We start from the raw sequence: 26,611 nt of genomic DNA, 5'->3' as shown, positions 1-26,611 counted from the left end.
AGAGAGACCCTGGGTGTGCACGCACGGGGAAAAGACCATGTGAGGACACAACAAGAAGGTGGCCATTTGTGAGCCAAGAAGAGACATCTCAAAAGAAACCAAACCTGCCAGCAACTTGATCTTGGACTTCCAGCCTCCAGAACTGTGAGAAACTAAGTGTCCATTGTTTAAGTTCTCCATTCTGTGGTATTTTGTTGTGCAGCCCCAGCAAATGAATACATTGGGCTAAGCCAACTTGCATTGGACGTACAGATGGATACTTTCAGGGTAAATTTGCATCTTTCATATCCAAGACACTAGACTTCTAAATGCAAATTCCTTTTAATTTGATAACCATAATCTCTGGGTCACTTTTTTTTGTCAACTTCCTGATACAGGTGGTAAAAGTGTGGGACTTCAAAACAGGAAGGTTGTTGTCTGGATTCATTGGGGCTCATGGAAATGCTGGAATCACATGTCTGACCTTTGACATCAGTGGAAGAAGGTGTGTATCTTCAACCATTAAGCAGTGAGATCCCTGAAATGATTTCCTGACAGGAGACTGTTTCCTAGGCTAATCACCAGGGGCAGAGACAGCTGTCTGAAAATATGGAGCTACAGCAACGGACATTGTTTGCACACACTGCAACACAGCAAGTCGCTTCCTACCAAGGGTCCCCATAACATAATGATGCGAGATTGGGCATTTGTTGTCAGTGTAGAAGAAACAAATGAGATAGAGTCTAGATTGCATGCAACAGTCCTACATCCTTTTTCCCTGGCACTTCGTTTTACCAATGACTCTAAACTTCTACTGAGGAGAGCCATACTTTACATAAATGTATGTGCTCCCAGCCAAGCCTCGTGCACTTGGGCCTTTATTACCTGGTATATTTATCTGAGTTCTTGAACGAGCTTAACATTTTCTAGACATTTTAAACATCACATAAGTCAAAACCTAGATGGACAAACTAAAAGCTAGTCTGTTTTGTGCATTATTGTGACTTTTTTTCCCCAAGGCCGCTTTCTTCCACTTGTTCACGTGCTGTGCCTGATCTTGGTAGAATTTCCACAATTCTGGCCTGTCACCCTTGTATGAGGGAGAGAAGAGGCAGATAGTTTTCAGCTATCAGAGAATATAAATGAAGTCGAAGTAAAAAAAGACAAAAATCACTCAAGGTAATGAGTTTGTGATTCCCAGGTCTGCTTTTGACCTGCATTCATTCACTGTTCACTCACTCGCTCAGCAAGTGCCGGGCACCGTGAAGGGTCCTGTCAGCAGAAGGTGAGCCTCTTCCCCGAGCTGAGCAAGTTCAGGGCCAGCCTTTTAGGCAAGGCTTTTAGAGTGTAGCCAGAAACCAGCAGTGCTGTGGTGCCTTGAAAGACAGCTACTTGTGGTCTAAAAACTAGAAAGTCAGTACTGAAGTTCTCCCCAGTCATCAGTTTAGTTGAGTCAATATGTTCAAGCTGATTTCAAGAACTAATAAAGAAAAGAAGAATGTAAAGAAAAGTCTAAGTAAAGAAAATGTAAAGAAAAATGTCTAATATACTTTGATAATGTGATCTTTCTAGATGAAAAGGAAAATGAAGTCTGTGATTGTACCTACTTGGAAGTGAACCAACATAAGTGAGTTATATGCAGCTTGGCTATAGAGAGGCATCTTTTTGAAACAAAATCTATTCTGGAGGAGGACACCAAGACAGTGAAGGGAATTTTCCAGAAGGAAATGTGTCAAAGAATTTTCAAGGCTCCCATTTGCTCCCTGATGGTAATTTAGGCAACTAGGCTCTTCTAGAATATTAGAAGCAATTCTCTGCCCGTTTTGATGACTGCTTAGAGGTAGCGATAGGGAGTACTGTAGCTCTCCACCAATGCTTTCTTAAGGAATAAAGCACAGACTAGATTGCTAGAGTAATGAAACTCAGCACCCACAAGTCAAAGAATAAAAATCCCATAAATTCTCTCCTGAACACTAAGGGTAAAAACAATTCCTGATCAGTTTCTGTTTGTGCCCTTGCCTCCATGATTCAACCATGCTCTTAGGATCGGGTAACCCTCAGGAGGGCAGTTGCTCATGGAGCAGCATCTGTAGATCTTAAAAATTATAGATCCCTTAAGCAGCAGTGAAAACAGTGACCCTAATTTATCCGATCACATTTTATCTTGTTCTTCATAAGATAGAATGCCCTGGCTCTCTCCATTTATCACATAGACATGGCAAAATTAAACCACAGTCTTGACTGCAGGCAAAAATTAAAGAGACGATAAGCTTAAGTATTGAAATGTACTACTCTTTTACTGTTCTAGGTGTATCATAGCTGTTGGATGGGACAGAAAAATAAATGTGTATTTTGTAAGTGAAATGTACAAAATTAGGTATTCAAAACCCTGCTTCAGATTGCTATCCTCCCCCCCACCCGTGGATTCTTTTCCCACTAAAAACATTTGTAGTGGGGCGCCTGGGTGGCTCAGTCGTTAAGCGTCTGCCTTTGGCTCGGGTCGTGATCCCAGGGTCCTGGGATCGAGCCCCACATCGGGCTCCCTGCTCCGCGGGGAAGCCTGCTTCTCCCCTCCTTCTCCCCCTGCTTGTGTTCCCTCCCTCGCTATGTCTCTCTCTGTCAAATAAATAAATAAGATCTTTAAAAAAAAAAAACAAAACATTTGTAGTAATTCTTCATGCTTCTTCTCTCTAGTACAAGTCAAGCCATGATATAGACAGAAGAATTTCCTCCCTCCCTCCCTTTCTCCCTTTAAAAAACCTTTTCTACTTTGTTTTTTTTGTTTCAGTCTCTTCCCTCTAGTTCTCTTTTATGGGAAGAAGTGTAATCACTCTGCACCCAATTCTGGGAGGGGCGTGGTTCCCACATCAACAAGCAAATCTCTGACACCAGCTGGTGTCTTATAATTCAGCTCAATCCTGACACCATCTACCCAGAGATAGCATCAGGTCCCACAAGCCTGCCCTTCTTGCCCCCCAATTTCAGATATCTCCCACGCTCTCATCACTTAAGAAATTCCAAAGCTTTTAGGAGCTATCTGCCAAAAATGGGGACCAAGGCCAAATACCTATTTCTTATCATAAATCGCAATACCACAAAGTGTTAGCTAGAAGAGCTATCAGGGGCACAGAGGGCATCCCTGGAAATCCAAAGCAGACCATGCCTGGAATGCTTAGTTCTCCACACCTTGCCTCTTGGTCTTACCCCTTATACAGGCTGGCGTTCTCCCTCCTCCCCAGGATGCAGGGGCTTCAGCTGTATCTCACATACCCTCGTCCCTAACTGAGGGTTAACCTCTCTATCAACTGTCCAGCCTTTTACTTTCTTCCTTCTTCCTCCCACTTTGTCTTTATGCCCTGGTCCCTCCCTAAGTGCAAAGAGGAGATGAAATGCCATCCATAAGCAGCTCTATGGGAAAAAAAAATTCTTTTTGTTATGGCTTAGAGACGGGGAAGGGATTCAGAGACAGGGGAAGCTGAAAATGCTGACTGAAACTAAGTTTTAAATCTACCTGTGACATTTTATTTCCCCTGCTTGCTATGCTGGATGGTCATGGATTTCTGATGGTCTTTAAACATTGTAAGTTCTTTATTCATTTGAAGGTGTGCCATATTTCATAGCCTAAGCCTTGCATCCCCAGATGATTTGAAAGATGACTACCTGAGAAGCCCTGGCGTTGAATTCGTCCTTTGGTATTATAGGTTCCTGAGCTGAGGGCTTTTGTTTTAAAACATGCAACAGCTATGGGTCTTATTATGAAGGCGAAGCTATGTAGACCATCCAAGCAGAGTTTGTCAGTTGACATATGATTTGTTGAAATGCAATCACCCAAACGTCAGAAGTGGATTGCTTTTTATTCCCACTAGCACGAGGGGAATTTGCTTTGACATTTTGAAAATCTACATCACTGATGGGGTGAGGGGTAGGGTTATAAAATGTGCCAACATCTTCTCTCTGAAGTTGCGAGTGTGTTGGCAGCTCATTTTACTGCTTGTACAACGTCTCCTCTTTGGCTTTGCATACAGGATGCACCATGTGACCTTCATCATTTCTGGAAGCCACAGCCACACTGGCAGGATGACCTGGTGAGCCCCGGTCCACTGTCTGGCTCTCAACCCAAACAGTGGCACATGATGCAGATACCCTTCATTCAGAGGCTCACCCTGACTCTCCTGGGCCTGCCTCTGCTGTGGCAGGATTCATGAAGCATCCAGGTAGAGCCAGGAGCACTGAGCGCCAAGCAGCTGCTTCCCTTCCAGGAAGAGGGATGGCCTTGTGTTCGGACGGGGGCATGGGGCCACAGAAACCAGTCCATGCAGCTCTCTGTGAGCTCAGCCAGGACTCATGTAGTGCAGGAATAGCAGCCCAAGATGTGGTGGGTGTAACTTTCCTCCAAGAAGCACCTACTTCCTGCTTCTGCTTGGCATGCAAAATTATATGCAACTACTGTGTCATCCTTTGGCAGCCAGGGAGGCTAAGAGATGACATTCCTGCCCTGTGACTTGTTGGGGGCCCATAAGCAGGGGACTTCTTGTGATTCTTATTAGCAAAATGCCCCCCCCACCAGTTTTCTACAGCTTCCAACGGTCGAATATCCTTCCTCAAAATTGCCTGGATGCCAAGACAATAAAAGACAAGTGTTAAGAAAGAAAAGTTACTGTGCCCAAACATCAACTGCCACGGTTCAACCCAACCTTATACCCCCATAAATATTCCAAAAGGTACAGGTCACTAGAATACAAACCCCATGAAGCCAGACCTTGTCTGTCTTCACCATGGTATTCCCAGGACCTAGCCCAGTGTCCAATTTATAGCAATGCCCAATTACTTTGTTTCATTCAACTAGCATATGCCAAATGCCTATTGTGGGCCAAGTGCTTTATTCACTGAAGATGAAGTGATGAGCAAAATGGTCATCTCATGATCTCTGCCTTCCTGGGGTTTACAGATTAATGATTATTGAGTGAAAGAACAAAGTTATGCTGAAAATGCCCTGGAAGTGATAGCCATTGCAAGGATGGGCATCATGCAAGTCAGCAAAGTGTTAGTTCATTCAAATATTTATTCACTCAACTATTAATTCACTCAACACATATTTTTGTGCACTTTCATAGTGTCATGCTTAGTGGATAGGTCCAGAAGATACAACGTGAATAAAATGTGATTCCCGGCCTAGAATCTCAAAGACTAGTGAGGAGATAAACTAAGGGAATAATAATCCTACTATGTGACAGATGATATAATAATGTATAAGATGCTGGAGAAGCCCAGAGGTGGAAAGTATTAACTTTATTCTAACATCACACAGGATATCAAAAGATTGCTAGGATTTTTCCAGAAGGCCAAGGTAAGGAAAGCAATCTAGATGAAGGGAAGGGGGAAAGCATGAGCTAAGTGGGGAAGCATGAAAAGCATGTTGTTTGGAGGGTTTATGAAAAGTTTGAGGAGGGAAATGAGGTTGGCAAGTTAAGTTAGAGCTTGACAGTCCTGCTAAGGCATGTATGCCTCACTGTGCAGGCAGTGGGGGACCACAGGAGGAGGATCCCAGACATATATGGTCACAAATCACAGAAGGAGGTGGGATTTGGCAGAAGACTGTGGGAAAGAGGGAGCCATTGACCTTCTCTTTTCCAACTGTCTTCTCTTTTCCAACTGTCTTATACCATCATCTTCCCAGCCACTTTCAGGCAGAAGAGACATCTTAGATGACATGGACAGGTCCTCAAGGGACACTCTGTGGGAAGTATGTGAGGGAAAGGGAGAAAAAAATGTCTTTACAGTGCCAAGAGAAGCCAAATCTCTTCACATGGAAACTGCACTCCAGAGAGAAAGTTGAAAGGATAGTGGCACAAAAACTTCATTTTTGTTTCCCCTCTCTCTTAAGGATCCATATCCAAATCCTCCTTTTGAGGAGAGTAGGTGATCTCAGTTCCTAATCGCATGTATAAGCTGCATATGGGAGCCTTGTAGGAATCAAGTCAAGGGACAGCACACTCTGGAATTTAGACCTGAGCTGTTGGGAAGCCAAACCACCTTGGCCAGAGCTGGTTTCCATTATCCCGTTGCCATCAACATTTCAGCCCCAAATAGGCCTCCTTGCAAATACTAAGCTTGCCAGCACTATGGGGAGGTCAGGAGGCTCCTAGGAGTATCACTTCCCTGGGGAAGGAAATACAACTGACCCAAGGAGAGGCAACACCTCTCTGGCTCAACTGTACACAGACTCCTGCATGGAGGGATGCCTTGATCCTTGAGGCTGGGCCACAAGGTTCCAGGTGAGTCTTCGATGTGGGCAAGCACAGAAGGAGGAACCCATCTGCATCCTCTGTCTTAGGCATCAGATGAAGGGGAGCTAGCTGGGTGTGATTGGGGATTTGACTTCTTACCCTGTCCCTCTCCATCTCTCTCTTTCTCAGAACCATGGGCACAAGGAGGACATCCTCTGTGTGGCTCAAGGCCCACCTTTGCTTCTTGCCACCTCCAGTTACGATGGGGAGGTCATCATTTGGAATGTCATCTCAGGCCACATATACTTCAAGCTGAATACTTCCAGCCCCTCTGATGGTACAGAAGACAGAAAAGGTAGGTGAGGGGTAGGCTCCACAGCTGCTCTGCACAGGTCCCAGCAGGCTTGGATTCCTGGCACATCCTAAAGAGTTCTCAGTTCTGGACAGCTTCTTGGTTAGAAGGGATTAGCCTGGTTGCAGGTTAAACCTGTCAGCTGGAGATTCCCAAAGCTGGGAGGGAGTTTAAGAGTTCAGCTAGCTCAGTCCACATCCCCAGGCACTCATCCATCAGAAGCTGTCTCAGACCAACCCACCACCTCCGGGAACCTTTTCTCATCCACTGTCCACCTAAAGGACTCTCTCCCCTGAGCCCCTTGGGCTTTGTTATAGTGCTGATTTTGCCCCTCTGTCTTACAGGCTCCTTTTGCCCAGCTAGCAAGCCTGCTCTCCCAACCCAACTCAAACATTATCTTCTGATGTGTCACTCAGCTATGTGCCCTCAGGTTTTATGCCATCCTCTCCATCAGCCCCCTCAGGTGGCCCCCAGGGTCCCAGAGTCCTCACATTGCCCGTGACCCCCTACACTCTGCCACATGGGTCAATCCTTATTACTTGTGTGTAATACAAAGTATTATAAAGATTTTATAATACATATAAATATACATAAAGATTTGTTTATTATATATAAGGATTTTATTTATTTATTTATTTATTTAGAGAGTGCACACAAGCGGGGTGGGGCACAGGGGGAGAGAGAGATCTCCAGCAGACTCCCCACTGAGCATGGAGCCTGATGTGGGGCTCCATCTCAGCACTCTGAGTTCATGACCTAAGCTGAAACCAAGAGTCAGACACTCAACTGACTGAGCCACCCAGTCACCCCATATTACTTGTATATCTTATTGCAAAACTTTTCTCCACCCTCCCACCCCATTCTCCCTAATTTTTCTGCCCTGGTTCCATTTCTTCAAGACCCTTTCTGTCTGTTAATGTGATCATGGGCCTGTTCATTCACATCTTCATTCAAAACACATTGTTGAGTTCCTGCTATGTGCCAGGCCCAATGCTAGGTGTGGGGGTTGGTAACCACACCCCTCTCCCTCCAAGTCATGAACTCTTTGAAAAGCACACTTATCTGTCAGCTTCATTCATGGCTGGCTGTGCTGGATGGAAAACCATGGTAACCCACAGCCAAAGGCTTCCTACCGCTTCTTGCCCTACCTCCAGAGTCCAGGCTCATCCTTCCCAAGTGGCAGTCTGTAGACACTCATCTGCCAACAGCCAAGAGACCCACTACCTCACACCCATGGAGCCCCAACAGGGAGACACAGGGCACTGGTGATTTTACCTAAAACCAGGGAGTTCTTGCATCTCCTGAAACCCAGCCAGCAAACCCTCAGAGAACCCCACCCTGCAATCCCCTGCCTGAGGCATCTGATAACTTATTAGCCAAGGAAGAGCTCTAATGACTCATTTGATCAGAAAATATCTTTGAACCATTCCTATGGGCATAACCCTGAGGGAGATACATAGAAAAGACTAGAGAGAGATGTGAGGCTTGATGCTGCCTTCAAAGGGTTCACAGTCTAATTTCAGACACAAGATGTTCATGCCCAGCAGATAAAAGAATGGAAAAGAAATGCAATCAGCCTCTGGACTGCTGTGCTTGAGAGACACTCTGGAAGGCAGTGGCTAGAAACTGAACATCACGAGATTAAAAAGAAATTCTTATCTGTAGCTTTGTTATCTAGTCTGTTCCTACCCCTTTTACTATAACATAAAAAAGATTCTTCTATGAGGCTCTTTCTACCAGTGCCTAAGACTTTTAAAAATCTTTGGGGAAAAAGTGGTGGCATTTCCTTCTAAATGATTATTTTCATTGCCATTAAAAAGAAAATAAAGTTACTGGCCAAGAATGCAATGTTGACCTTTTAGCTAGCAGCTCTAATTTAAAACCCTCTTTGCAGCAGCATTTGTTGCTTAAAGTTATGTGACTGCTGGCTTTGAGAAACTCCTTTTCTGCTCCTCAAATGCAAAGCCAACCATAGCTACCGATAATTCACATTTCTACACTGCACAAATGAGATGAAACTCTGTGAAAGTTCCCTACCCTTCCAAGAAAGAGCAGTATTGACTCTTCTTGAAGGTCAAACCAGAACCCAGTGGTTTTTTTCACATGGGATTGGTTAAGAGGTCACCATCTTATTTGGAAAACTATCCAGACTATTCTTCTGAAGTCATCTTTAGTAGAGAGGGGAGCTAAGAGAGAAAGGCAATGGTGTAAGCCAAGCCAAATGAGCTGAAAACAAATTCTTTCTGCTGACTTTTTGACATTTTAGCTTCATTCTTCCTTATATTGGGAATTGTCACATCTTCCTTGACATCAAAGAGAAAGAATTTGACAGTGAAAGAGAGACAGAGATTTCAACCAGGCTAAAATCCAGGAAAGCAGTGGGCATACTGAGAGACTAAGCCTTTTTCTTTGTCCTCTTCCCCCTCCCCTCCCCATCCCCCTCCTCTTCCTACTCCCCTCCCCCCACCCTCTCCTCCTTCTCCTCCTTCCCCTCCTCCTCCTCTTTCTATGTTTATCGTGGTAAAATACATACAGCAAATGTACAATGCAACAGTATTAGATACATGTATGCGGCCATGAACCATCACCACTGCCCATCTACAGAACTTTTCATCATCCCCACCTAAAACTCTGTCCTTGCTAAACACCAACTCCCCATTCTCCCCTCCCTGCAGCCTGTGCAACCACCATTACACCTCTGTCTTTATGATTTGACTACTCTAAGTCCTTCATGTAAGTGGAATCATACAGTATTTTTCTTTTTGTGACTGGCTTATTTCACTTAGCATAATCTTCTCAAGTTTCATCCATGTTGTAGCATGTTAAAGAATTTACTTCCTTTTTAAGGCTGAATAATACTCCACTGTGTGTGGATATACCGCAGTTTGCTTATCTGTTTCCCCATCAGTAGCCACTCGGGTTGTTTCCACATTTTAGCTATTGTAAATAATGTTGCCATGAACATAGGTGTACAATATTTCTTCAAGACTCTGCTCTTCAATGATTTGGGGTATATACCCAGAAGTGGAATTGCTTGATCATGTGGTAGTTTTATTTTTAATTTTTTTGAGGACCCTCCATACTGTCCTCCACAGTGGCTGCACCAGTTTGCATTCCCACCAATAATGCACAAGGTCCCCATTTCTACACATCCTTGCCAACACTTGTTCTTTTCTTTTCTTTCCTTTCTTTCTTTCTTCTTTCTTTTTTTTCTTTCTTTCTTTTTTTTTTTTTAAAGATTTTATTTATTTATTTGAAAGTGAGAATGAGAGACAGAGAGCATGAGAGGGAGGAGGGTCAGAGGGAGAAGCAGACTCCCTGCCGAGCAGGGAGCCCGATGCAGGACTCGATCCCGGGACTCCAGGATCATGACCTGAGCCGAAGGCAGTCGCCCAACCAACTGAGCCACCCAGGTGCCCCTCTTTCTTCCTTTCTTTCTTTCTTTCTTCTTTCTTTCTTTCTTCTTTCTTTCTTTCTTCTTTCTCTCATAGTCATCCTAATGGGTGTGAAGCAGTATCTCATTGTGGTTTTGATTAGCCGTTCCCTAATGATGAGTGATGTTGAGCATCTCTTCATGTGCATATCAGCCATTTGTATATCTTTTTTGGAAAACCATCTGTTCAAGTCCTTTGCCCACTTTTGCATCAGGTTTTTTTGTTTTTGTTTTTGTTGTTGTTATTGCATTTTAGAAGTTCACCCTATATTCTGGCTATTAATCCCTTATCAGAAATATGACTTGCAAATATTTTCTCTCATTCTGTAGGCTGCCTTTTTACTCTGGGTAGTGTCTTTTGATGCACATTTTTAAAAATTTTCATGAAGTCCAATTTGTCTATTTTAAATTTTGTTCCCTGTGCCTTTGGTGTCATATCCCAGAAATCATTGCCTAATCCAATGTCCTGGTGTTTTTGTCTTATGTTTTCTTCTAAGAGTTTTACTGTTTTAGGTTTTAAGTTTAGGCCTTTTATCCACTTTGAGTTAATTTTTATGTGTAGTGTTAGATAAGGGTCCAACTTCATTCTTTTGCAAGTGGATATCCAGTTTTCCCACACCATTTGTTGAAAAGACTGTCATTTTCCCATTGGACAGTTTTGGCACCCTTATCAAACATCATTTGACCATAAATGTGAGGGTTCATTTTTGGGCTTTCTATGCTATTCCATTTGTCTACATGTCTGTCTTTATGTCAGTACCAAACTGTTTTGATTATTGTAGTTTTATAGTAAGTATTAAAATCAAGAAGCGTGAGTCCTCCAGTTTTGCTCTTCTTTTTCAAGATTGTTTTGGCTATCTGGGGTTCCTTGAAATTCCATACAAACTTTAGGGTGGGTTTTCTAATTCTGCAAAAAATACCATTTAGATTGCATTGGGTCTGTAGATTGCTTTGTGTAGTTTTATTTTATTTTATTTTATTTATTTGAGAGAGAGAATGGGGAGGGGAGGGGCAGAGGCAGAGGAAGAAGCAGACTCCCTTCTGAGCAGGGAGCCGGACATGGGGCTCAATCCCGGTCCTGGGATCATGACCTGAGCTGAAGGCAGACGCTTAACTGCCTGAGTCACCCAGGCACTCCTAGATTGCTTTGCGTATTTTAATTATTTTATTTTATGTTAAATATTTTAACAATATTAAATCTGCCAATCCATGAACACGGATGTGTTTCCATTTACTTATGTCTTCAATTTCTTTCATCAATGTTTTGTAGTTTTCATTGTACAAGTCTTTAACTTCCTTAATTCCTAAGTATTTTATTCTTTTTGATGCTACTGGAAATGAGGTTGTTTTTGTAATTTCTTTTTCAGATGGTTCCTTGTTTGTATATAAAAATGCAACTGATTATTGTGGGTGGATGTTGTATCCTGCTACTTTACTGAATTCATTTATTAGTTCTTAGATACTAAGGCTTTTTAACTAGAAAACTAATATAAAAATATTTATTTATAACTAATGATATTTGTTTATTACAACAATATAATATTTAATAAATATAATCATTTAGTATTTAATAATAATATAATTATAATTAATATAACAACATATAAATATTATAAAAATAATATATTTAATCTTCTACATCATTTTCCTGAGTGCTTTTAGTATTTTATCGCATTTAGTGCTCACATCGACCCTGAGAGATAGGTGTTATTGCACCCATTTTCATAGATAAGGAAACTGAGGCCAGAGAGCTCAGTAACAATGATTATGACAGCTTGAGGGCAGGGCCTGAGTCTGCCATGTCCACTGTGGTTTCCTGAGTGCATAGCACAGGGCCCAGCTCAGAGTCAGGCCAAAATCAATATTGCTGAATGATTAACAGCCTGATACACGGGTGTCCTCATGGTGTGAGTCCTGGGAGCAGCACCACTTGTATTGAACTCCAACACCAACCCCATTATTTGTATGAGATTTTACATGAGACCATTCACTGCGCCTCCAGTCTGGGCAACGTATGTACCCTGGAGCCCACAGACTCAAGGAGGAAAGCATAAAGAGAATTCCCTGCCTGCAACCTCAAGTAGCAACATTCTTTGTGGCTCTCATAGCTTTGCATCTAAGGTTGGTTGTTGGATTTTTGTTCAACAGCAAATAGTTGAGTTCTGTGTACGAAGCACTGTGAGGGGATTGATGTGGCCCCTGTGTGGATGGTGCTGAGTCTAGCAGGGCGACTGGAAGACCGAGGCGAAGCAAGGTGGTGGTGGGCTTTGAAGTTATTCCAACACTTGGCTGTGCTGTGAACATTGGGGATTGACGTCTCTCCCTAGAGAGCCCTCTCTGCCCTGGGAACATGCTATCTTTCAAGATTCCAGATCAGATGCTGCTTCCCCTGAGAAGCCTTCATCCTGCAGGTGCTCATCAGCATCCAGTTCACTCCTGGGGGTAGCTCTTCTGCTTTGGTTCGGCTCTCTGCTTCCCCTCAGCACAGTGCCTAGGCTGGACCAGAGATTTAACAGATGTTGATAAAAAAAACAAGTGAATGGAAGCATGAACATCTTTATGGCCTTGAGCGAAGCTTTTCACCTTTCTAAGCCTCCACTTCCTCATCTGGCCATGGGACTAATAGTCCTATAAACCATGGGATTTCACATGGTTTTCCATCTTGGTAAATGTCAAAGGTGACATAAAGGTTAATTCGTGTTATTCCAATCCAGGAATTTCTGGAGAGTGGGGACTTCTTGAGAAGCATCTGTAAAGTCCTGGGCAAAGTCTCCCAAATCCTTGCCTCTCTCCTAAAGTCCTAGGGTCTTGGGTGGTGCTGGGGTTTCTGGGCTGCCAGGGTCGTTAGGCTTCACACCCGACTTTTCCTGGGTCGGTTCTTAACCAGCGAGGGTGCCTGCCCACTCGCGCACCCCTGTGTGTTCAGCTCCTGCTTCAGCCCGCGGTGGGGTGTGGAGGGGGCAGAGCCGCAGGAGAGGGGGAAAGATAGGGCTGTGAGCCTGATGGGGAGCACAACCAAACTCTCCCTGGTCACCAGGCCCAGACCAGAGTGTTTCCTGCCTCGCCTTCCTGAAGACTCGGGCTGCCAAGTTTGAATCAGTGGCCGCTTCCCTCATCGCCAACGGGCCCCGAGGTGAGGATGGCATCCCCCAGACTCTGGGCGGCTCTTTTCTAAGACTTGGTCACTGCAGGCCCAGGTTTGGAGAGGGAGGGTCCCGAGTCATTCATTATTGTCCTCCGCAGCCTCTGCTATCCCTCCCTCCGGCTGCTGTCTGTCCTTGGAGCCCAGGCTAAGTACCCCCACCCGGGCCTGCTCTGGCCCAGTCCTGCCAGCCAGCGAGGTGGTCACGAGGGGAGTGAGGGCCTGACCCCCCTTTGTCCAAATCAAGTTTCCTTGCCCTAGCTGCCCACTCAGAGGTCCTCTGCAAGTGAAGTGGGCCACAGAGGACATCATTTAGTCAGGCTGAGTAAACACCAAGCAAGCCTGTAAAGGGAAGGCCACAAGCAAGCACAGACAGCCTGACCAAAGAGCCCGAGGAAGAAAAACAAAGAATCCTAAGTGGAGATGAGCTGTGAAGCCTGCTCATTTTAGGACGAAGAAGCCAGGGCTCTCCCGAGAGCTTGAGGATGAGCTTCTAAGTCCAGATCTGCCACTAACTAGCTTGGTGACATTACACAAATGACATGACCCCCTCCCCACCGGGCTTTAGTAAAATGGAACAAGTGGGCCACAGTCCTGCTCCAAAGCTCTAGGATTTTAATTAAAATTACGAGTTGAAAGCAGCCAGCCACCTGTGTTCTGGTGGCAAGGGAGGCTCGAGTTGTGTATATCGTTCCCAGGGTACTTGGTCGTTTGTGTTCTTCTCATTAGGTAGTAAGGGACGCTGCAGACTCACAGCCCCAGCAGTCCCCAGGCTGCAGATGCCCTTGGAAGCTTCTCTCCACCCTCCACTGTGAGGCATCCATGGCTTCTGCTTTACCCGGTGGGAGCACAGAGCGCCCTTGCCCCTGAGAGAAGAAGAGGAAACTGCATTCATTAGGGGGCTCCCAAGAGGAAGCAATACACATGGGGTCCCCACTTCACAAAAGCTTGCTACATGAACACCCATGTATAAAACACAGTCAAGAATTGTGTGTGACCGGTAGGCCAAAAAGACCCCCCTGCCCCAGGAATCCCTTTGACTAGGAAAGTCCCACAGTATGTTTGCAATAAGTGCTTATATATACAGGCACGCACACACACGCTAATTATTGCTGTAGCCCAAACTTCTGGACCTCTCCTCCATAGTCAAAGCTGGAGCCCTTCCCATCAGAAAAGCTGCCCAGGTTAGTGGAGAAAGAAAAAGCTACTGAGCCATAAAAAGGACCCCCTGCCCCAATAGTTACTGATAATTCTAACTGATCAGGTAGCCAAGGGAAAAAGAAAAAGGCCCTGGTGTCACGAGGCGGCAGTGCCTGTCAGCAACGGCTCAGAGACTCAGCGGCAGGCAGAGTGCACACCCAAGGTGCCCTTCCTGCTGTCCCCTCCTCACAGGTTCTGTCACCTTCTGGAGGCTGTTCGGTGGGGCCTGTCCCATTGCAAACTTCACTCCCTAAGTTGGGCAATTGGTTGGAAATCACTTCCATGCTTTGGGTCTGTTGTTTTCTCTTTGTTTTTGTTTTTGTTTTTCTTTTTTAAAAGATTTTATTTATTTATTTGAGAGAGAGAGAGGGTATGTGAGAGTACGTGCAGGAGTGGGGTGGGGAGGAGGGGCAGTGGGAGTGGGAGAGGAAGAAGCAGACGCTCCCCCGAGCAGGGAGCCTCCTTTCTTTCTAGCCTTTCTTTCTTTCTTTCTAGAGGACAAGAGGGAAGGAGCAGAGAGTTACAGATTAGAAAGGAGAGACTCCTCAGGGGGCATCCATGGATGCTTTCCTCATCTAGCCCAGGACCCTGGGACCATGACCTGAGCCAAAGGCAGATGCTTTAACAACTGAGCCACCCAGGCGCCCCTGTTGTTTTTTTTCTTTTTTGACACTAGCCTGACTATGAAACACAGCAACTCTTATGGGCTCCAAGTTCTTAGCTTTATTTTTCTATATAGCATTCCTATCTCGCTGAAAGATTAACACACGCAAGTGATTAGTTCTTGCTCTAGATAGGATACAGCATTCCCCTTGCCATTGTCTGACAGGTAAGCTTTATCTGCAATGGCCCCGGGTGCATCTGTGATGGACCGTGTGTGTGTGTGTGTCACGGGCCCTGTGTGTCCATGTCTGTGAAAGGCCATGCTTGTGTGTGTGTGTGTGTGTGTGTGTGTGATGGACCGTGTGGGTGTCTCTGTAACGGGCCCTGTGCATGTGTCTTTCAGTCCAGGGACAAAGTGCAAGTCAGCAGCATCGCGGTGACAGCAGGAGATGCCCTTGCCTACGTGGCTGACCAGAAAGGCTTGGTGCACGTCTATGACATCAGAGAGCATGGCCTGCAGGGACCTGAGCCGCAGTCCCCCAAGAGTAGGCAATGAACTCTTCGTGTTAAATACTATGATGAGCACAGCTTCGGTTTTAATTGAATATTCTCATCGGTAAAATGAAATTGTACCAGTGAGGATAGGAGGGGGTCTCTTAGACCCTTTACGAATGGATGTAGGAACAAATATTTGCATGAAAATATTCACAGTTGGCACAAATACAGGAAAATGGGTACTTGTGTACACTTGGAGAGCAGGCAAATTGGTATATCCTATCTGAAGGGCAAGTTGACAATACATATCTAAAGCTTCAAACCAGCAGTCCTACTTCTAGGCATTTGGCCGAAAGGAATAATAAGACAAGTGCACAAAGATTTAGTTATCAGGTTGTGGATCAATACATTGTTTGTAAGAAAGACAATAGAGACAACCTAGATATCTAACATAAGGAGAATTGATTCAGTACATGATGGTGTAACAAATACACTGGGATACCATCTAGTCATTAAATAACAATGCTGTAAATGAAAATGTATTTATGGGGAAAATATTCTGGTAAATTATTAAATGAAAAACTTCAGATTGCAAAACAGTAAAGTACGAGTCTTTTTTAAAACGAAGAAGTATATGGAAGACCGAATGGCTGGAAAGATACGCACCGAGGTTTTAGCAAATGTCAGCTCTTTGTAGATGAGGTTATTTATTTTTTATTTTTGGAAATCCATATTTTCTAACTTCTCCAGAAACATATTGCATTAGCAGTCAGAAAAATGTTTAAGAATTTAAAACCCTTTCATGCAATTGTAAAAGTGCTCAAGTTTGGGAAAAAAAATCAGACAGCACAAAAGAATGGAAAATGAAAAGTAATAGCTATTACTCTGACCTCTTCTGCCACCTAATTTGCCATTGCTGCATCCCAGGAACACTGTTAATGAATTTTAATTTTCTTCCAGAAAGTTTCTATCCATATAAATACAGGGGCACCTACGTACACACAATGCATAATTTTCAGGACTTTTTTTTTTTCTTTGTATCCCTTAGACAACTTTCTAACTAAGCATATTTAGCATATTTAATATCTAACATATTTAAATGGTTATATGAAATCCCATTAAATACATTTCTATAAAGCCAAGAGAGAGGTAAATATTTGCATACTTCCATTTAGTCACCTTTTCCTGTTCGCCATAGAAGTTTAAATGCTATAGTAAGAGAAGTTGGAATTTAGAAGTAAAAGCCACCTGCCTAGCCTGGGTCTTTTACTCCAAGTACTGGGAGCATAGCTCTTACCTGGCTATTTTACAAATCATTTCTGGTTATTTGTCTACTCCTGCATGCTTACCAAACCCAAAGCACTGAGGGAAACCATAACCTAAGCACCTTGCACGGGACCCATTTTATCTGTCTTTGGACCTGGCATAGGGCCTTACACATAGTAGGTGCTCGATAAACACTTATCAATTAATACAGCAAAACCGACGACTGCCACATCACTACCTCTCCGCTTGCGGACACTCATGCAGATCCGACCCCGTCCTGTAGGACCTGTTGTACAGCACCTGGCATCATGGTGGTTAACTCCGCCACCGTCCTCAGGTGTGTGCTTTCTTTCCGTTTAGGTGTGACGTTCTGGCGGGCCCATGTCAGTGTGGTGACATCGTGAGTACCATCCATTTTAGAGTTCAAGAATTTTTAAGAGTTAAAATACTTTTCATAGCTTTGATCAAATCAACCCTCTCAGAAGGCCTCTCAGAATTAGTGAAAATAGGAAAACTGTATTACAGTCCCGCTGTTGGCAGGTGTGATTGGAAGTCTTCATTTTTCTTGTAAATGGTGGATTGTCTTCCTTGACTAGCTCTGATCTGGTATTTTACTGTAAGTTTAGAAATTTAGTAAATTAATTAATTAATTTATTTATTTATATTTATTCGTTTAATTTTTTACTGAGTTTTGAAAGGAGTCAGTGCTGAAGGCATGACCTGAACTCCGGCAGGGCTATTCTTTACAACCTTTTGATCTCCCCCCGCAGACCCATCATCCATAAGATGGTTTCCAGTGTATCTTGTTTGATTACCTTGGGGCTGAAGCTGGAGATTTTGGAGAGTGTGGTGTGGTAGGAAGCCAGGAAAGAATGGTACCAGGAATAATTCAGGAGATTGACCTGTCTTCTATATCCCAAATGTAATTAATGGAGCATTGACATATTGATCCAATGTCCCTTTCATGCTGGAGCAGCCTTGGAGCACCTCTTCTCCCTTTTTATCTCATTAGTTTGGAGCTGATAGAAGAAAAGTTTCTGCTGTTGTCCTCCCTTGACCACACCATGTGCCTGTGGAGCGGGGGCGGGGAGTACATAGGTATGGAACATCCCCCTGGCTGCTGCCTCAGTCCCAGTTCAGGGCTTCTGATGTAGCCTCTGTTGAGTCATGAATTCTCTGAGGCCAAGTATATTAGTCAGCTCAAGCTGCCTAACAAATACCATCCATTGGGTGACTGAGACAATAGACATTTATTTCTAACATGAGAATACTTCTGGAGACTGGAGGTCTGAGATCAGGTGCTAGCATGGTCGTGGTTCTGGAGAGAGCTCTCTTCCTGGCTTGCAGAGGGCCATCTTCTTGTATCCTCACATGGCAGAGAGACTCCTCTGGTATCTTTTCTTATCAGATCCCTGTCAGATCAGGGTTCTACCCTTATGACCTCATTTTCACCTTAATTACTTCCATAAAGGCTTTATCTCCAAATATAGTCACATTGGGGGTGAGGGCTTTAACATGTGAGTTTTGGGGGGAAACAAAATTCAGGCTATACCTTAAAGTCAGCTTACTTTCACAAAAATTAGCAAAATCAAAGACATTTAGACTTCGAGAACTCAGCCAGACTGAACTCAGTGAGTTTGGTAAGGGCCATGTGTTACCATAGGGTCATGTCTTGGTAAGAACAATCCAGGACTGGGGGAGCTGTGCATGGGGAAAGGCCTAGCCAGAGTAGGCTAAAATGAGATTAACCCAACTTACTGCATAGAGAGACTCTGTACCCGTTTCAGCGGGTCATCTTGTTTCCATAACTGATATTCCTTGAAGCAAGTGCTAAAACTGTTTAGAATTTGTCCTGTTAGTCCTTAGTATATTACTGAGTAGATTAAGCACCCATGTGATGCATTTTGTAGGAGGCATACCAGACTCGAGTCTCCAGAGCCAACTGCCCTGGAGTTGTTTCTTACAGAACTACAGAAGCAGAACTAAATTTGATTAGGTTGACCTAGCAAACTTAGCAGTAAGCTTTGCTCCGATTAGAAGCCAGGTTAGCTTCCGTACTATGCCTATTTGTCTCTATTCTTCCAGGAACCTTTGGGCAGCATAGCCCCTGGGATATTTTCACTCCCACCTCCTGGAGCCACCCCAGAGTGCCCTATGAAATTTTGATAGATCCCCAGAGCATGCTTGCTTACCCAGTGCTGGAAGGGAGTGTGGCTGCCACGCATACAGAAGTGGAGGAGCAAGACAATGTGGTGGAGGAAAAGGCTAAGGTTGGTCCTGGCACATCCAATTCACATTTTTGCATTTTGGAATTTTGTGGCTTCCAGGCAGATCAGCATGGAATAGAAACTGCCTCCTGAAAGAGTCAAGGAATGACCCAGAGAACCAAGTAAATATGGGGATTAAAAGTGTGTCCCTAGATCATGCTACTGACCAGAGCTGGGGCAGAGGTGTGGGTGAGGGTTGTTGGTATCTGTGGGAATAGTTGAAGCTCATCTCCCAGTGTCACTTGACTTTGTTCTCCTTTTGACCAACAAAAAGGTGACTGTCCGTGGCCTTGGAATGTAAGGAGACTCATGCGCATCCCTGCTGTCACATCTGAGAAGGACAGACTGATAATTCAGCCCACTGCACACACTTCCCATTAAGAAATACACACAAAAGCTTGGCTTCCTAGCAAGTGAAAGGAAGAAATGGTCAGGTTAGTGCCCTAGTCTATGAAAATCAAAATTGGAGCAAGAGATTTTGAGAAGGCTCTGGTAGAGGCAGTCTTGATTTAGAGCTTAGTGAAATTTATGGATTTCCAAGAAATGCTTGCCCTTTAATAAATTGAAAAGAAGGTCATTTCATGAGCTATTGCTCACTGGTTATGTTACAACTCAAAGCAGAACACCTGCTCTGGCAGCAAAATAATGTGTCTCAGGTTTTTCCTTGGCAACCTTCTAGAATACTGATCACACAGTATAACCTCGTCACTGATTTCTGTGTAGAGCCACAAACATGCTCAAAATAGGAAATAAAGGGACCAGGCAAGCATAGATCAAGAAAACCTTCTGTCTTGTCAGAGGCCTCTCACATTTCCATGATCGTGTTCTTATAAGCACTCCCAAGGTTATAAAGAGGTACCGTGGTGGCTCTCAGGAGATCAGAATGTGTCTACCCAGCACTATCAGCCTATTTAGAAATACAGTAATTTCCATGTGCATTTGATATAGAGCAAATAAATGAGTTCATTAATTTTGATAGACCTGCAATTTGGAAACAAAAGCACAGAGGGAGGTGGGAAGAGAGGAAGGCCAGAATGGGGAAAATGTGCTGACGTGCACAGAAGCCAGGCGGAAGTTTGGCTGGAAGGCAGTCCTAGAGAGAAATTCCGACTCCAAGTCTAATGTAGGAACAGGAAGGAGGGAGCTGAGGGAGGGCAAAGCAGGAGGAAGAGGAAGGGAGGGGAAGGGAGAGGCGGGGAGGGGAGGAAGGCTCTTCAGTTCAACAAATCAAAATAGATAATTTTACATGATGTTTGTTCTCTGAGGTGAAAGGCGGGGGGGAGCAGCGGACTCCAGGATTGACCTTGGTCTTGTGTAGAGAAACCATTAGGTGCTTCTGTGTTTATTATTCTGTCCAATTTGACTGCTGGTACCTCAGGAAACAGTCTGTAAATTCTTCCCAAGACAAATACACAGGGAGAAAAAGAAAAGAATCTGAGTTCTTATGTAGTATATTTGGGCCAGTCAATGGGAATCCAAACTGTGAAATTGCAGAATAAAGTGCTTGCAGCACTGTTTACAAGGTAGGGTCACCTGAGTTCTGATCTCATGTTCACCTTCACTAGATGTGTGACCTTCAGCAATCACTCCCATTAATCTATGAAATGAGAGGGGGATTAGTTGATCTGTGAGTTTTGTTCCAGCCCTAAAAATGCTACTTTTTTCTGAATGTCTGTTTTGCAAAGCTGAATGTGTTGATTGGATTCTGGGTGTCAGTAGCGATTCTTCCAGAATGCCAGCATATCAAACACAACCACAACTAAAATAAGTTGACAAAATGCAGAAAATCATTCACCTGGAAAATCACATATGAGTTGGTGGTTTGAAAACTGAGTAAAAGCTCAGGGGAAAATGCTCTTGTTTTCTAACAGATTCAGCCAGCCTTGATCTTGCTTCAACACGGAAAATTCATGTAACTGACAAGTTATCCCTGTTCCCCATCACCAGTATGATCATGGGTTCCCATTCCCATAACTGTTCCTTCTTCTTCCAGCCTGAAAAGACCCCTAACCCTCGCTCTCCAGAAGACCCCATCCTTGAAGTTGAAATGAAAGAAGACATAGATCGATGGTGTACATTTCGCAATGGCAGGCCAGCCTAACAGGAACAGGCAGGGCGAAGCGAGGGCCCCCCTAAAGTCAGCCCGGCTTTCCTGGCTGAGGCATCCCATGCTACTCTGTCATCAGCATGGGCCCCTTGTCCCTAAGCCCCCAGCCTGTGACTATAACGAGGTCACCATTCAGATCTCACCAGTGTGATGTCCTGCCTGCATGACTGGACACTCTGAGCCCCAGTTTTGTCTAGCCATCCCAGCTCCATGGCTGATGTTGCTGCCCTCAAGGCCATGTGAGGCACTGCCCCTCACTGTTCTTGCAGCCGCTCCAATCTCCTGAGGGCATGGGGTTAGGGGCAGGCACTGGGGGGTCCAAAGCTCAGATAACATGGGGTACCACAAAGGCCCTGTGTGCCCTCCAGTCTCCCTGCACTGGGATGTGGCTGGGTTCTACAGAGAAGTAGGATGCATGAAAGCCTCTCTCCAGTTCTGTGAGGTGTTTTGTTCCCCAGGCCCTGTACCAGCCTTCATGGGTCCCAATCACCAAGAGACCTGAAAACCCCCTTTAGCGTCCCCTGCTGCTCCTTTCATCATGGGATTTAGATCTAGGCTGTGGGACTGCATGAGTGATGACACCATCCTGACTTGCCCAGTCCCTTGGTGCAGTGGCTCCATGTCATCAGGAGCCCAGGCCCCTTCTTTGTACTTCTGCCCACTATCTTAGCTCTGGTTTCTGTCTTCACTCTCACCTTATGGTATAAACAGCTGCCAGGGCCTCCCACCTTCCAGATAGTGTGAAGGAACAGGAGCATGGAGAACAGAGGTCCAGGACAAAAGGGAGGCACATCCCAGCCAGATCGGATCCCTTTATGGACTTTTCCAGAAGGTCCTACACACTTCCTCTTACATCCTTTTGGCCAGAACTTATTCACACAGGCCACACCAAGCTACAAGAGAAGTTCAGAGTTCTGTAACCAAGGAGGAAAGCAACAAAGGATTTTTGGGAGATGACTAGCAATCTCTGTTCAAGCGGGTCAAATCGTAGGATGTTTCAGATGCTATTGAAATCTGAGGGCATCACACATGGAAACCCTACCATGTGTATCACGCCAGAAAATGGCAGACAGCCATGAATCAAAAGTTTGGTTTAGGAGACTATTTGGCTGGATAGAAATGACATGGACTAGGATTATAGTTACAGGTCTGTCTTTGAAAACAGTGTGACCTCAGGCAAGTCATATAAACTTCCTGTTGGTACACCTGGTGATCTCCCAGGTGGATCTGCACTCTAAGGAGATGGTGAGCATGACGGTGTGTTGGTCTGGAGACGGAAAGGGAGGGGGCACCTCCATCCGCAGACACCTGGGGTTTCACATCACCAATGTCTTCATCGGCAGCAGCAGAATCAATGTCATTCTTTAAACACCTTCATAGAACCAGCTTGGGTTTTAGTTGCCTCTCCTCAGAGTGTTAGTCTGCTCAGGTTGCTGTAACAAAACACAAGACAGGGTGGCTTACACAACAGACATTTATTCTTAGAGTTCTGGAGGGTGGAAGTCCAAGATCAAGGTTCTGGACAACTCAATTCCAGGTGGGGGCTTTCTCATTGTGTCCTCATGGGGTGAAACAATAACGATCTCTCTTCCTGTTTTTCTAAAGACACTAATCCTATCCTAAAGGTCCCACCTCATGACCTCATCAACCCTAATTACCTCCCAAAGACCCCATCTCCGAAGAGCATCACCCTGGGGGTTAGGGCTCTAACATCTGAGTTTTGAGGGACACCATTCAGTCCATCCCTGGAGATGGCTGTGGGTGTGAGGTGGGGCAAGCCTGCCAAACAACATAAACCAACAGCAGGAGGCAGCCACAGGAAGATGCCATCATGCTCGTTAGGTCCATGCCAAGTGGGGCAGCACGAAAATCGGCTCTGGACTCAGTACGGATTCTCTACTGCTCTCTGCTGATTGGACACAAGAGTGGAACATAAAGGGGGAGCTATGAAGAAAAGAGGCCAGAGTGGGGCTGCTTAGAGAGTCCCAACCAGGAGGGGAACTGGTGGAAATACTCTCCTCCAACTGGATTGACATCACTTTGTTGGGCTACTTAAAAATATATGTTTTTTAAGGCAGGGAACCCATGTACATACAGTAAATGTTTTATTTCAACTTGCAACAGTAAAATGTGCATTCGTTCCCCGATCTTTGGATACTGGGCCAAGACTTTTTTTTCAACTAAGAGACAAGTTCAACACAGTCTTCCATAAATATATTATATATGACTTTCAGTTTCTGCTCTTTTTAAGTGGAGCAAGAACTTAAAGATATTTGCAAAGCAATATGACAGATATTTGCAAAGCACAGTAGTCTTCTAGATTTTTAGAATTTTCCCCATACTTTAAAAGTTGTCCCATCTATCCTCAATTCAGTATCACCCTTCATCTGGTCTTTCCAAAGAATTCATCTTGGTTTTTACAAGTTTTTTTCACCCTAATTTCATTAATTTTCATATCATGTAAATTGATTTATAATTGCAATAAAATGTACCACTGGCATAAATAGGTTTGGGAACAAACACAGTGGGTCCTTGTTAAGCATACAATTCAACACTCAACCATTGGTATCAGACTTGTCATCTACCAACCATGACCATTGGGAGGCTGTGGGTATCGGGCAGGGTGTTTACAGAGTCAATCAATCCATCCGTTCAGTTAGGAGGGCATCCGCCACATGTGATCCTTTGAGTAGCAAGGATCAAAACAAATCAAACTGATGCTTTCCCTGGACAGCTTGGCTGTAGCACTGAGGATGAGAAGAAGAGAACACAGGCGGGAAGGAGGAGGGGGACGACCCTGTCATTGGTCTACCCATCAGATACCTCATCTACATTCTCTCAGTGGGGTCCAGCCTTCTCAAATAGCACGCACGTTATCCAACACCAAAAAATGTTGAGGATCTTCCAAGTCCCTTCTGATGCTTAGGCAGGAATTACTAAATGATTTTTGTTTCATTCTCACGACATCCTGGAGCTGTACTGTGTGTTATCAACACTTACAGATAAGGAAACTGAGGCTTAGGAGTTTTCCCAAAGTTGAACCACTGGTGTGAGGTCACTGCTCTGTGAAAAGACCATATCTTAGAGGAGGGCTTTTATATGAGAATAGAAAGGAAGTTGTAGTTGTTGTTGTTGTTGTTGTTTTAAGACTTATTTATTTATTTGAGGCAGTGGGAAAGGGCAGCAGGAGAGGGACAGAGCATCCTCAAGCAGACTCCCCATTGAGCACGGAGCCCGAAGCGGGACTCGATCTCACGACCCAGAGATCATGACCTGAGCTGAAACCAAGAGTTGGATGCTTAACCAACTGAGCCACTCAGGCGCCCCAGGGAGGTATAGCTTTATAATGCTCCAGATACGAAGTAGAAGCTGTTGGCAATGGGCAGGTTATCGTGGAATCAAACACCCTCTCCTGAGTGCAATGCAGGCCTGAGTGATGATGCTAGTGTTAACTAGCTGAGGTTCACTTGTACAGAAAGGGGTGAACAGGTGGCCAGGAGTAGGTGCTTTCCAGGCTGTGCAGACCGAAGCGAGGCTGGGAGAGGCAGACTGGGAGGAGACTTGGTACCAGGAAGGCGAGTGGATGACCCAGAGGCCATGCATGGAGCTGGGGGAGGGAGAGGATACACTTGGACTCTCAGAGACATGGAGGAGCTGCTGGCAGAGGCCATGGAAGCCAGTAAGCAGACAGAGAATAGCACCACAGAGACAAACTGCTCTAGCAAAGGGTAGTGAAGTATACCTCTTATCCCTGATAGATCAGGAACATTTAGGCTTCGTCTCAAGATTTTTGCTGGAAATTGTCCATGAATACTTCCAGAGAGTTTATTCAGCATTCATGCTACATGGTTTGTTGAGCACCACTCTGTGCTGGGCATGGTGGGAATAGAAAAGAGTCTGTGACCCAAAGGAGTTCACACTCGGGGAAGCAGGGGCGTCTCCAGGCTCCAGCCCTTCACTGCTAGGCTGCCCCCTAACAGCAGGGGTGCAAAGTATCATGGAAACAGTAGGGTGGGCTTCCTAGAAGAATGGAATTCCTACCCAGACCTGAAAATTGACTAGGACATAGCCATTTGAAAGGGAACCTTTAGAGAAGGAAGAGTGGCTACAGCATGGATGGACCGCGAGGACATTAAGCTACGTGAAATAAGCCAGATGCAAAGGGACAAATACTGCAGGATTCCACTTAACAGGAGGACCTGGGAGGAGTCAGATTCAGAGAGACAGAGAGGTGGTTGCCAGGGGCTGGGGGAAGAGGGGAATAGGGAGTTGTTGTGTAATGGGGATAGAGTTTCCATTTTACAAGATGCAAAGAGTTCCAGACATGCAGTGATGGTGATGGTTGCACAACAGTGTGAACGGGCTTAATGTCACCAAATTACACTGTAGTTCACAATGACTAAGATGGCACATTGTGTGTTATGCGAATCTTACCACAATTAAAAGTTACAGGGAGGGGGGAGGAGGAAGGGAGGGAGGGGGAGAGAGAGAGGAGCATGAGGCAAGGGCCAAGGCAAGAGAGAAAGGTGGAGGAGTTCCGGGGACTGTGAGAAGCTCCACGTGCCAGCACGGAGTCTGGGGGAGGGGGGGGACAGTGGCAAGGACTAGATGATGAAAGGATTCTGAGGGATGGAAATAGATGGCTTTCCAAGGTGTTGAGAAATAAACAAGAGGGGGACGAGCTGGTGATAGAGGGTCAAGTAGAGGAGACCAACATGCTCATGCTTTTGCTAATGGAAGCCGGGGGATGATGGGAAGGACCACCGTGCTGAGCGGGGGGCTTATGTTTCAGCAGGAGGCAGCAGGTGCCCGAGGAATCTGCACGCTCACCCGGTTCTTTTCCTCCAGGCTGCCGCTTGACCAGAACCAGCCTTCCAGGAGAACATGTGAGCTGGGGTGGCCCAGCATCTACCAGACCCTCTGGTGCCACGAGGTCGCCTGCATGTCCGCTGTTGGGGAGAAGCCAGACGTGTCTATTATTGGCTCAGATTTGTTTAATTTAAATTTTCCCTCACAGGAAAAAGAAGGACGTGAAGCTGCCCAGGAGGAGCACTGATCACATAGCCGTTTCCATGTCTGGGCTCTGCAGGGACCAGGTTGCTATTGTCTTGGCAAATTCTTCTTCCCCAGTTAACCTAGATGTCTGAGGGAGAGTCAGCTTTGCCCGACAGGGACAAGGAAGAACAGAGCAAGGAATGATTTCAGCCAATGTGGGCTTCCTCCCAAAGCAATTAGAGCTTGGATTGAAGCAACCGAGTTGGATTCGGGGTTTTTCTTCCTTGGAAGCCATGATTTCATTGAGTGAAGAGCCAGGACAGAGCTGATGGCCTGCATACAGCTCCACCCACACCCCAGATATCACCAACAACCACCGCCCGCAGGTGGGTTGGGACAGCAGACAGGAAAGGGAGGCTGTTGGTAACAAACCGACAATTTTGAAAGTTCACTTTGTGCCAGGCAAGCCTCGGTTAAGAGCTGGAATGTATTATCTCCTTTATTCCTAGTAACACCTCTATGAGTAGATACTGTTAGTGTCCCCT

General features: G+C 45.1%; 1 protein-coding gene across 1 annotated transcript in view; it reads left to right on the top strand.

The window, feature by feature from the left end:
- Window positions 1–26,127, top strand: part of LOC110570213 (WD repeat-containing protein 49-like) — a 42,209-nt gene extending 16,082 nt beyond the window's left edge. The window contains 14 exon segments of the mRNA XM_021678193.2: window positions 378–484; window positions 553–632; window positions 1,552–1,606; window positions 2,288–2,333; window positions 4,005–4,064; window positions 6,396–6,561; window positions 13,029–13,124; window positions 14,526–14,587; window positions 15,340–15,481; window positions 17,058–17,097; window positions 17,710–17,795; window positions 18,783–18,967; window positions 20,958–21,055; window positions 25,920–26,127. Of these exon segments, the coding sequence (XP_021533868.2) occupies window positions 378–484; window positions 553–632; window positions 1,552–1,606; window positions 2,288–2,333; window positions 4,005–4,064; window positions 6,396–6,561; window positions 13,029–13,124; window positions 14,526–14,587; window positions 15,340–15,481; window positions 17,058–17,097; window positions 17,710–17,795; window positions 18,783–18,967; window positions 20,958–21,055; window positions 25,920–26,127 (1,431 nt within the window).
- The last annotated feature ends 484 nt before the right edge of the window (window positions 26,128–26,611 follow it).

This window comes from Neomonachus schauinslandi, chromosome 3 (assembly GCF_002201575.2).
Source record: "Neomonachus schauinslandi chromosome 3, ASM220157v2, whole genome shotgun sequence".
In the NCBI taxonomy this organism is placed as follows: Eukaryota; Metazoa; Chordata; class Mammalia; order Carnivora; family Phocidae; genus Neomonachus; species Neomonachus schauinslandi.
Note: the sequence above shows the minus strand (reverse complement) of the source record. Positions and strands in the feature narration are given on the sequence as shown.